This window comes from Cynoglossus semilaevis, chromosome 13, assembly GCF_000523025.1.
Source record: "Cynoglossus semilaevis isolate Cse_v1.0 chromosome 13, Cse_v1.0, whole genome shotgun sequence".
Taxonomy (NCBI): domain Eukaryota; kingdom Metazoa; phylum Chordata; class Actinopteri; order Pleuronectiformes; family Cynoglossidae; genus Cynoglossus; species Cynoglossus semilaevis.
In genome coordinates this window covers 18,281,961-18,293,896 of record NC_024319.1, presented here as the reverse complement: position 1 = coordinate 18,293,896, position 11,936 = coordinate 18,281,961, and the positions used below count along the sequence as shown (strand labels likewise).

General features: G+C 37.7%; 1 protein-coding gene across 1 annotated transcript in view; it reads left to right on the top strand.

Annotated features, from left to right (window-relative positions):
• The window catches only part of cdk14 (cyclin dependent kinase 14), a 94,136-nt gene that overhangs the window by 45,970 nt on the left and 36,230 nt on the right, over positions 1 to 11,936 (top strand). The window contains exons 4-7 of the mRNA XM_008324066.3: positions 1 to 4; positions 700 to 779; positions 2,542 to 2,636; positions 5,722 to 5,784. The exon at positions 1 to 4 is cut by the window's left edge and continues 94 nt beyond it. Of these exons, the coding sequence (XP_008322288.2) occupies positions 1 to 4; positions 700 to 779; positions 2,542 to 2,636; positions 5,722 to 5,784 (242 nt within the window). The remainder of the gene's footprint in view (positions 5 to 699; positions 780 to 2,541; positions 2,637 to 5,721; positions 5,785 to 11,936) is intronic.

Sequence of the window (11,936 nt, the reverse complement as noted above, 5' to 3'; positions counted from 1 at the left end):
GCAAGTGAGTCCGATCACTGTTTAATCCACCAGTTTCAATGTTACATTTAATTCCACAGGAGAGGTGAAAAATTCAATCTATTGAACCACATCTAAATGCAACGACACTTACGGTGTATGGTTTTATGCAAATCCTCAGCCGTTCTCTACGTGTTCCACCTCTCTGAACTTTAATCACCATGTTTTTTCAGAGATTCAATATTAATGTATCATTTTAATGGCCTGTTACTCTTTTTCTTTTTCGGCCCACACAGTATAAATATATGGATCTCTTCAGACTCTAATCTTCTCCGTAACAATGTGTTTGCGGCTGTGCTTTGATTGGTGGATCCACTCGGGTTTTTAATCCTGCAGCCTTGTATCTGGGTCTCACTCCAGTGAATTACATTTCTGCTCCTTTTTCATTAGAGTGAATGCACTCCACTCTGTGTTATCATTAATTCCCCACGTTTCAAATATTTAGGGGACTCTTGTAGGTTTTAACGTCCACAAATATGGAATGTTATATTGATTCTCATGCTTATCTAAAAACCATTAGGGTGTTTGATGTACAGTTTTACTTACAGGCATCACTGTGTGTCTCTGTTTATGCACCATTAGCATAACGCTACAAATATCTTTCTAGTTGCTCCAGTCTGAAGGTGTCAAACCAGGATAACTAAGTAGGAATATTTGAACCATACACTGTGTCTTCACCAGGGTGAATGGGAAGCTGGTGGCTCTGAAGGTGATTCGTTTACAAGAAGAAGAAGGGACACCCTTCACAGCCATAAGAGAAGGTGAGAGTTGAAATATTTTAAAGTAAATGTGTTTCATTAAAGGTCAGATATTTAATGGTTTTAACTTGAAGAAATATTTTCAAGCAGTGGGGCCCACGGCTCATCTGCAGCGCTCTCTGTTGTAGTTTTGTTTTGAACGTACGTGTGCATACACACTGACAAATACAAGCCCACTGCAAACCCCCCTCATCAGTGGGGAGATCAGAAAGGCATCTTTAAAATGAGCAGCTTCAGCACTCAGTGAGGACGACTGACCACTGACTGACTGAACTAACTAGTACATTCAGAAGACAGACACTGCTGCTCACTCACAGATATGGTCTTTGATATTTCTGTATATAATCCTTGTCATTCTCATGCAAAATAAAATGTGTGTATTCAGAAGGATGATGTTTCTGCTAATCCCTGACGGGGCCATAAAAATTCTCAGTCTGTTTGCTGAAATAAGTGTGGCAGGAATCGACGGATCTGTTTTACGTCTTTAATATAAATGGAACTCCTGTCACATTTGGACTCAGTGATATTGTGTTATTTTACAGTGACTAGTCTGTGTGTGTTTTTGTCTGTAGGTTCACAGGCTGAGAACATTCTCTACAACTACTGTACTTGTTTAAAACTGATAACATAAATGGGTTATTTTGATAAGAGTTTAAATGTGTACTTTTCTTAATGCCCAGTTTGACTGCTAGTAAAGATACTATACTGATAAATGCTGAGGCCTATTTACATAGAAACACCTGTTACTGTCCTTATGCCTGGTTTGTCTTATGCTGCAATATTGTCAAAAACAGGACTGACTGAACTGGCCTGGCTGCAGTCCATATACTGTATGTGCCATGGAAAAACTTCCTAGTGACAGTAAAAAATAAAATGAAATGATATAAGATATAGATAAGATAAGATAATAAACCCAGTTGTAAATTTCTTTCTTTCCATATTGTCAAATTAGGGTCAGAGATCAATTTCACAATACATTTTTAAATATAAACTTTTTTTACTTGTCTTATAACTATTTGCATTCCTTTAAAGATGTTTTTCATATTAAAAAAACTTTAACTTTAATACAGGGCTCCCCAAAGTTTGGTGTGGTGCACGAGCTACCACTAGGGGGTGCGCGAAATGAAAAATGTTTGTGGCCGTTTGAAGTGGGGCTTTTACACAAAAAACGGATGTGTAAATAAACATTTTCTTTGCAAAATTTAGAATCAAAAGCTGACGTTTAAATTAATAATAAATGCATGACATATATGTATATACATATGTTTATATGTATATATATATATATATATATATACGCCCAAGTGTATACAGTATTATATATACGCCCAAGTGTAATATACGCCCAAGTGTATACAGTATATATACGCCCAAGTGTATATATATATACTTGAGCGTTAAATGTCTGTTCTGGTCATTAGAGAATGATTAAATATACTGTCCTAATTAGGAAGCTTGTTGTTAAATTTTTGAAGGTGTGGGGAATTGTGGGTGTGTTAACCCAGATGGGATATAGAAAGAGGTGGGCTGCTGAAAAGTTTGGGAACCACTGGTTTAGTACACAGTGTATAGACAACTATGCGAAATGTTAATCCATGTTGTATCCTCACTGTCTGTTTTTAGTCTTTCTTAACACCCTGTGTCTTCTGGTGCCGGTGGTGAGCTCGGTTGTCTTCTTAATGATGCTGCTAATGAGGAATAAGATTAGAGCGTGTTGTCTGAGAACAAAGAATAACTCTGCTCTGCTTCCCTCCATTGTCTGCAGCTTCTCTTCTGAAAGGCCTGAAGCATACAAACATCGTGCTCCTTCATGACATCATCCACACCAAGGAAACACTGACTCTGGTCTTTGAATATGTGGTGAGTGTGCAGCCTGTCACCAGTAGATTTTGTCCAGTCCAACGTTTGGACCAGAGAGCTCTGGGTTTATGCTGACGCTCCGTTTCTGGTGTGTGGTTTTCTCAGGAAATGAAACCACAGCTTTAGAATAGGAACTGAGCTCTGCTGCTGAAGTCTGTGTCTTCAACTCCATCACACACATATTATCTATTTACTTTGCTTTCTTTTTTTCAATATTATTATGAGGCACAAAAATGAGAACGAGTGACACTTCCTTGACCGATTTCTGAGAATATGAAGGCAGCTCACGTTTTTCTTAATTCAAGTCACTGTTATTTATTCAAGTCACTGTTATTTATAACTGTCGCTGTTATAAATAACAGCGACTCATCTTAATTCAAATGTTTATCACATCTTGGCTGCACAAGAACAAGTTGAACAAACCACCTGTGTGATCTGACTACAAACAGAGACCTCTACAGGTAAACAGGTGTGGGTTCAACCAAGTGTGTCAGGACACATTTGTAACAAACGTGGTTACCTTTTCTTCATTTGTGAATGCAAATTTTATCTCCAGGATCCAATAAAGGTCATGCACAAAGTCACATTCTTTAATTATTTTGTTTCATCAAACACCAATGTCATTTTTATGTTACAGTTGCCAAGCCTGACATTTGTCTAATATCAGATTTGAAAAGATAAGCATTTTCACTGTCCTCTCGTGATCTGATCTCTGAGGACAAACGTTAAAACCTCGCCTGCACCCGATCATTTGTATTCAGGTCAGCCTCTTGTCCTGGATTGCTCAGCAAGGCCGAGCCTCTCCAAGACATTCAGCTGACTCAGCTTTCCATCCCGACCGTACTTAATGAGGAGGAGAGAGTCTGATGTCTCTCATTGGACAGAACACGTGTCAAAGTGTCAGCTTTAAGAGGACATTTGGTCAGACGCCAGTGGATCTCAGCATTTCATGTTTAAATGGAGGATGATGTCAGAGATTAGCTGCTGGGTGAAAGTCAACAACCGAGAAAAGGTCGGAACTGTAGGGTGGAGGTCCCCAACCAGGGGTCCTGGGACCTGTACAGGGCCACTTAGTATTTTAGTGTGTTTTACTGACGCAAAAAAGATTATCGTTTGCTCATAAAATTTGCTCAAAAAGAGAAACCCACAGAGGAAAAGAAAATCAACCTGTGGCAGCCAAAATTAAATTATAATAAAAAAGTTACTTTCACAATCAAATTTATAAAAACAGTTTTGTTTCTCCAGCTGATTCCCATGAGCTACAAACTCTGTGAAGAACATGTGGTGTTTAGATTTAGGGGGATTTCCTTGTGTGCAGTCATTATTAGTTTGTACAACTGTCATATTATTTAATCTGTCAACCAGTTGTTTGTGCTTTTGTATTGTTTTTTTTTTTTTTTTAGAATATTCTATTACTGCAGTAACTTTGGACCCCCTCTCCTTATTTTGAATATAAAACTTTATTTTGGACATTTTAAATCTATTATCTTTTCACCTTTTTGAACAATACTTGAGAGGTACAGTATGTATCAACAGGCCAATGACAGAAATCAGACCATTTTCATCATGATCATCCCGATCGACCTGGTCAACACACATAAAAGCCAAAAAGATCCTCTTGTTTGGCATCCCATATTTTCTTGATCATTTCCCCTACAGCAGTGATTCTCAAACCTTTTCTACTCTGTACCACCTGAGAAAACATTGAGCTCTCTGAGCACCACCATGATGACCAATGTTAGAATACAGCAGCACAGGCCTTCCCTATTAGCTTCCACCACACACAGGAGAGATGTTTAAAAATGTTTATAAAGATGTTTATGTTTAAATGTATTAATTGTTGCATGGTATGTTTCAGATTTATTCAATTGAAAATGTAAATGTGAAAATATGAATTTTCCCCACGTACCACCAGAGAGCACCACTGGTGGTACGCGTACCAAAGTTTGAGAACCACTGCCCGACAGTATCTCTCACCTATGTTTTTTAAGCTCTGTCTTATAAGACAACAAATATAATCTAGTCTGTAATTTTATAACCAGTAATTTGTCTGCTGCCACAAAGTGCTGTGAATAGTTAGCCCAGAAATGTTAAACAGCGATGTAGATTTGAATAATTTATTCAGCTGTATTTGTTCACACAGACTATCTTATCTTATTCCTAAAGGGTCTGACATATTTAGGAAATAACTGGTGCATGAAAAGTAATCACAAGAAAGGAAAACAAAATCTCTGGAGCTGCACAGAGAAGTGGCCAACTAAAAAAAAAAAAAATTGCTACTACCCCCTGACAACTGGACGGCTGTTTCCAAGAAATCGGGCAAAAAAATCATCTTGTTCCTCTTTTAAAATATGCCTTTTGGCTGTTTACTTCATTTATAGCTGATGCTAAAAGAAAGGACAGATAAATCTCTCAGTTCCAATCTGATATGAAAGGTGATTCGTTCTAGGGAAGATAAAATCTTCAGACTTCACTGACATGCACCCCGGGAAACGACAGCCATACATTTCACTTCACATTTGAGGGTTGCAGGGTATGAAGGAATCGGTGTCTGTGCCGAACCATTCAAACAGCAACTGCTACATGTTTACTGACTCTTCTCTTCAGTCGCCATGTCCTCGTCTGTGTCGCCGTCTCTCATTGTCTCCTGATACATTCCTCTGCCTCTTCTGCTTCATCTTTTTCTTTTTTTTACCCTCCGTCCTCTTCTTGTCAATCATCATTAGCATTGGGAGGTAAACAATAGTCTGGTCGCTGCAGCTTGAACGGAGATGTAAAAGCAGCACAGACTGATTACTGCACCAGACACAATGAGACGTATCGGTGCTGAAGCCTGAGTGGCTGTTGTGGAGAAGTACCTGCGATAAAGACTCACAAAGAATTGCTTTGCTGATTTATTTCAATTCTGTGCTGATGTATAAAGCTTTTTACATTTCTAAATAACATAACGTCTCCATTGATCTTGATTGGTCAGCTCTGTTGTTAGCTTTTCAGTAAAATCAGGTCAGAACTGGTACTGCAGGGATCTTCCTTAGTGATTATATTAACCTGTCTTTTTTTTTTTTTTTTTTTTTCCAATATACAGCACACGGACCTGTGTCAGTACATGGACAAGCACCCAGGGGGTCTCCATCCAGACAATGTGAAGGTATGTATAACAGCCTAAAAACGTACCTTGTATTAATTAGTTTAAAATGAGTTTAAAATGAATTTTTGTTGAAAGTGTTATTGAGTCTGTCATGATTCAGTGTCCTGTTCTCCAGATGTTCTGTTACAATTGAACAATTTCACTGGAGCTCTGCTGGAACTCTGATGTTTCTCGGTGTTTTTCCATCTGCTGTGTTTTTTTTTCAATCCCAATCAATCTCTGTGAAAAAGAATACATTTCCAGTGGATCTTTATGAAATTGCTCAGATTTAAAAGTGAAAATGGAAGTGTTTATTTTTTCACATTTTTTTTAACAAGACCACATTCAATATGTAACATTCAGAAGCAAAGAGTGGACAGTGATGCCTTTACTGCCTCAGAAAAATAAACTTGGATTGCAGCATTCTGCCCGCAGCTAAACTTCTAGATCAGAAGTGAGTACTGGTAGTACTGGTCATCAAATAAAATGTAAATAAAGTATAAAGTATTGACATATATAGTGCCTTAGTGCTACATGCATTTAATTTGTACCCAAACATATAATGTGTATATAAAGTATGTTCAGTGTATATTAGTAAATATATTTAAAATATTTTCAATGTAGGTGGATCAGTTTTTGTCTGGTCATTTGAATAGTAGTTCCAGAGCCAAAAAAGTGCAGACACTTCTGCTCTATATGTATCAACAGTTTACAGTATGTCGCTACAATGTCCCAACTCACACCTAAACGCTGGTTGTGAATCCATTTTGAATTAGTACAGACGACCTTAGTGTTTTGAAGTGACAGATATGTTTCCTTCGTCTAAATAAAATTACATTACAGTCACGGTGGTTACCAACTGTCATTTCACAAATCTTAAAATGAAAGTGATCAGAGTTTAGATAAGCAGGTGTAAAGGAGCGGTGATGGAGTGAATGAGCTCAGTGTGATAGTGTCAGGGCTGTGAGTGCGATCTTTCATGCAGTGAAGTGACAGCTCACGCTACATCTCTTCAATAACAGCTCGTACCTTTCGCCACCAAGGATTTACATGAGTAATAGTGTTTTATAATAGCAGCCTCACTTATTTTCACATGAATAATTTAGGATTATTCTCACACGGCAGCAGCAGCAGTGTTTTGCCAGAATTGCAACAACATTGTGATTTTTTTTTTTTTTTTTTTTGAATCTGTGAGTTGTGGTTTCTAATCTAATTACGGGCTTTACACGGCTGTGTTTGTGCAGCGTCACGCTGAGCTGAGAATACCCAGCATTCTCAGAGTGGGAATTAAAATGGTCTGATTACCACCAGAATCAAAGTGAAGTGTAAAACGCCTGAGTAGTGTAATGTAAATTTGTATATCATTGTAATATGGTTTTAAAATTATAAAGTTTGAACTTATAAAACATATAAGGATAAAGGAAAAATAATGGGATTTCATTATTAATTAGTTGCAGAAGAAATACTGATTTGTAGAGAGGTATGTTCCAAACTAGGTGTCGTGACCACAAGTGGGGGTCACCTGGAATTCAAATGGGGATGCCTGAAATGTCTAGTAATTAAAAATAAATAAATAAAGCTCTTTTTAAAAATTATGATTAAAAACCCCACAAACATATATATATATACATATATATTTTTCACATTCACTCTGTATAAACAACACTATTTAACAAACATGATAAAGAAAAATGTCTCTGATGTATCCAGAAATTTGTAATTTCAAAATGTAAATCGAAGCCAAAAAAGGTTAGGAACCAGTGTTGTCAAGTAATGCCACAAAATGCAACTCAACAGTGATTGACTACACAGGCTAAATGTGGCACGGAGCTCCACATTTTTATGTTGCTGTTCATCTCCAACAAAGACATGCTAGTTTTTTAAATCCTTCTCTTTTTTGAGGCATAAAACATCGATCATGCATTTACTTTATTGCCTCAAAAATGTTTCCATTTCTAATCGACATTTATATGTCACAGATGCACTGGAGCAGCTGGCTCTCTGTTGCCTCGTGGGCTAAGTTGACAGTGACAGTGCTTTAATAAGGGGAGAGAAATGAGCTTAAGTACCAGAGTGAGGTTGATTTCTACTGGTGACAGTAGGGGATCTACAGCTGTAGTCCATAAAGAATGGGATAGAATTATCATATCCAGGAAAACTTGAACTCCTTGAAACACTGATACAACCACTGGTTAAACACAAGCCTGCATGTGTCTGTGCAGTTTACGATCTGCTAAGTTTTCTGTTTAAAAAGCAACAGCCACAGTTTTTCGGCAGAGTACCAGAACCTTCTCCCCACAGCTGTACATTTGGCTGCAGTTCGTTAACAACACTGCTATAATTGATCTCACGAGACTGTGACCAAATCCAACCATGGCTGCTGAAGTCTTATTCTTATCAGAAAACAGGAGGGAAATGTGACATCTTTATTAATCGAAAAGGAATGAACACAAGTCAGTGGAACAAATAACAGATAGTGTCCAAACTAAAATCACGTAATTGTGTCGACACAATCAGCTAGCAATGTCTTTCCGTAGTAACGTAGCTATAAATGTAGGCATTTTGTTTTTTGTATCAGAGAAACTCATCCAACCTCGTTGGACCTTGACTACCAACAATTGTGAAAAAATCATCATCCTCTCCTGGTAACAGCCATAACAAAGCTACCAAAGCTCAGGCTCACCTCCGCAAGTTGGTCTTAAACGAAGCCAAGTATCGATTAACACTGGCATCTGATTCTGATGTTCATCCAATGATCAGTTGACAGCTCGTTTCTTTGGTGATCAGCTCAGGCGTTGGCCAACTGTTGTTGCTATGTACGGTAAATAAAGTCAGTTTGATGGTCTGGACTCATTACATCAGTGTGCTTCACACGTCAATGAATCTGAGATCATAGAAAATGAAAGACTTTGGAGAGTTTAGTGGTCGTCTGTAGAAACAGTCACAGTTGTTTTCAGTCAATTCTGCCAATTCTGTCTCTTTGATTGGGGTGTTTTTTCATTGAGTATTTTGGTGCCAAAGCTTCAAACCTTTCTAAACCCTTTAGGAAATCCTTTTACAAAAGCAGATTTATTATGCCAAATGCTGAATAGTGGGTAGAGGAATATACAGTAATTAAAAAAGCCTGAGATTTAAACTGGATGGTCAAAAGATTTTTCCAGTTCATGACAAATAGTTCAGGTTAATTGAGAAACTGGGCACTGCAGCTAACTGACAGACAAGGTAATGGATAAAAGTTCAAAAATGGGTTTAAAAAAAACAACATTTTATTGCCTAGAGATGGGTGTTGGCCAAAAGTACAAGGGTGCTTAAAAAAATAATAATGAAACACTTAAATTTATCCTTGGACCAAAAAAGAAAGAATCCAGTATCAAAATGACAAAAAAAAAAGACTTAGCTCACTATAATGAAGCAGGGATCTAGGGATCATAGCTATACAGTAATACCAGCTAAAACTGTACTGCATTTTTTTTTCAAATGGATCAGATTGCGCTGGCGAGGTGTTTTAATTTGACGTAGGAAATGGAGCCTGAATCCTCAGCTCATCGTAGCTCATGTCTTTACTTCGTGCATATGCCTACTTGATTCAGCCAGTGAAGTGCAAAACCGCCAGAGTGTCATCTAATACATGTAGTCCATGATGTTCTATGGAGTGTGCAGCAGTGTTTTTAGTTCCCCTACATACACACACACACAAACACACACACCAAGGCTCTGCTGCACCACATCACTGCCCATTAAACCATGAGCCAATTACACGTCTGGCCGTATCTGGAGCTCTGCAGTCCTGCGTTACCACTGCCACATCTCTTGATTGCCAAAGTCGGTGCCAGGTCTCTTGATTCAGGCCATTAAATGGCATTTCTATAAAAACTCAGTGGAAAGATTTTGGATTTTTTGTTTTTTTGTTTTTGTGCCTGTTGGCAGATGGGAGGATAGTTTCTCGTCATTTAATGCTCCGTCGTTTCAGCTTTTCCTCGCCATTTCACTCACTCACGTCTGTCAGTAAATGTACTAATGTACACTTAGCAGCACTGTTGATCCACTCTTTGTCCTTTTAGCTTTTTACAAGCAATTTGTAACTTCACAGCGAATGTGTTAGTTAGCGCTAATGTTTGGACCCAGAGTCTCTGTGTGTTTGTTGGCACTGGTTTGTGTCCATGGTTTTCTCAAGACAGAGGGTAAACAAAAGATCACAGTATTCCAAGTACTTTACGTTATGTTTTAGGAATGCAAACTGATTTAAAATTTATGTTAAGGAGGAAATTACAGCGATATATTACACCTGTGAAATACCAATTTCTAAAAGTCTAAAAAAAAAATTTGTACAGCAATAAAAATCACTGACTCTTAATCCCGTCTTGAGATCGAAAAAAATTGACTTGCCTGTATTTTTGGCTTATGGCAAGCAATGTAAGTGGATCTAAATAAAATGACACAAAATATATTATTGATTATTTTATGTTCTGGTATTGTAAAGCAGTGATTCCTAACCGCTGTTCCATGTCACATTAATGTGCTGCATCAGGTATGCTGGGAAAAAATATCAATTTCCTTTTTATTAGTCTGAAAATTATTTATTTACTGAAAATAATATTTGTTTGTTGGTGAATGTCAGGGTCGGACTTTAAGTGTCTCTTTCTTCATATTCTGCAAGTATATCAGGGTTGTGTTCAACTAAACAGGCTCCATTAAATTATTGAATAAGTTATTCAGTAATTAGGTTCATGGTTTGAAAAGGCATAAGAAAAACGGTTTTGAAGGATCTACACGTGCGTGTAGGACTATTTGTTAGCTTAGCATCTTCATTAAAACGTTTCCTAAGCTAAGTCTCTCTGTTTTATTCCACGTACTGCGTGCAGTGGTTTAAGATTTATCAATTTGAATGTGGATCCCAGTCTGCTGCTGCCACTTTGATACATTTTCTCATGCTCTGCTGCTCCTCAAGTACGAGACAAACATCACCGCATTGGATTGATTGATGCTGCATAACTGAAGTGATTTGTGCATTTCTGTTCTTTTCCTTTCTGTTTGGCTTGCGTGCAGCAAGGATGGGAGTTTCATTATGGGAGAAATAGCGGTGTGTTTATTGGTGTGTGCTGCTGATGGATGTTGTATAGGCTGTAGATGAAAGATTAGGTTAATGGCCGCTCTAACTATGATCATGTGTCTTACTTCTACTGCAGTTATGAGCTAAAAACGCATTATGATTACAAAGAGTCTCTCTCACAAACACTGCACACTGTGGAGTATCCTTTTGTACTATAAAGTACCACACATACTCACTACTACCCACTGGGATCACACGAGTGTGTTTTAGTCTGTAGTTAAACAAGTTTCTTAATGCATGCAGCTCACTCCAGAAGCCATTGAAGTAAATCTCCAAGCAAAACATAAAAGATGAGACACTGCAACGAGAACATAAAACAGTATAAAGAGTCAAATACACAACAGTATATACTTTAACAGCCTTGGGAAAGAGGCCAAGTCTTAGAGTGCATTGCAGTAGGAAACGTCAAATCATTAGTGTTGGGACAGACAGGATATACATACATACATACATACATATATATATATATACATATATATATTATTTTTTCATTCTTTTTTCTTTCCGGTTGATCAATACTTCCATAATAACCTCTCAGCGTAATGCAAATCAGGGGACTTAAAAGAGAACTGATTTCCCGCACCTCCATTGTTTCTTCATATCTGCCTGTAACACTGGCCAAAGACAGGAGCGTGATGCAGCATTTGACTCAATTCATCCAACATCCAACATTACGCAGCTAATAACATTTTCACTTTCCAAATTAAATGTTGTTGGGATTCATTCACAGTACAGTCAGTTCAACTTCAACTTCAGATATTAAAAAAAATACAATTCTGTGTTTGAACCAACACAGTGGAGAGGTGGTTGATGCGCTTGCCTTACACCGTGAGGATCAATAGATGGTTAGTTCCATCCTTGATCTTTCTCGATGTGTTGTTTTTGAGTTCTATGGTTTTCTCCCACTATCCAAATGGATAAGGTTTAATTTGATTAAATTGACTGTACATATAATAGGTAGGTTAGACAAATAGGTGTCTCCACACATGGTCCTGTCCTCTGGACCATTAGATGCAGCTTCTTATAGAACCTGCCCTAAAATCTGACGATAACATCAGAGGAA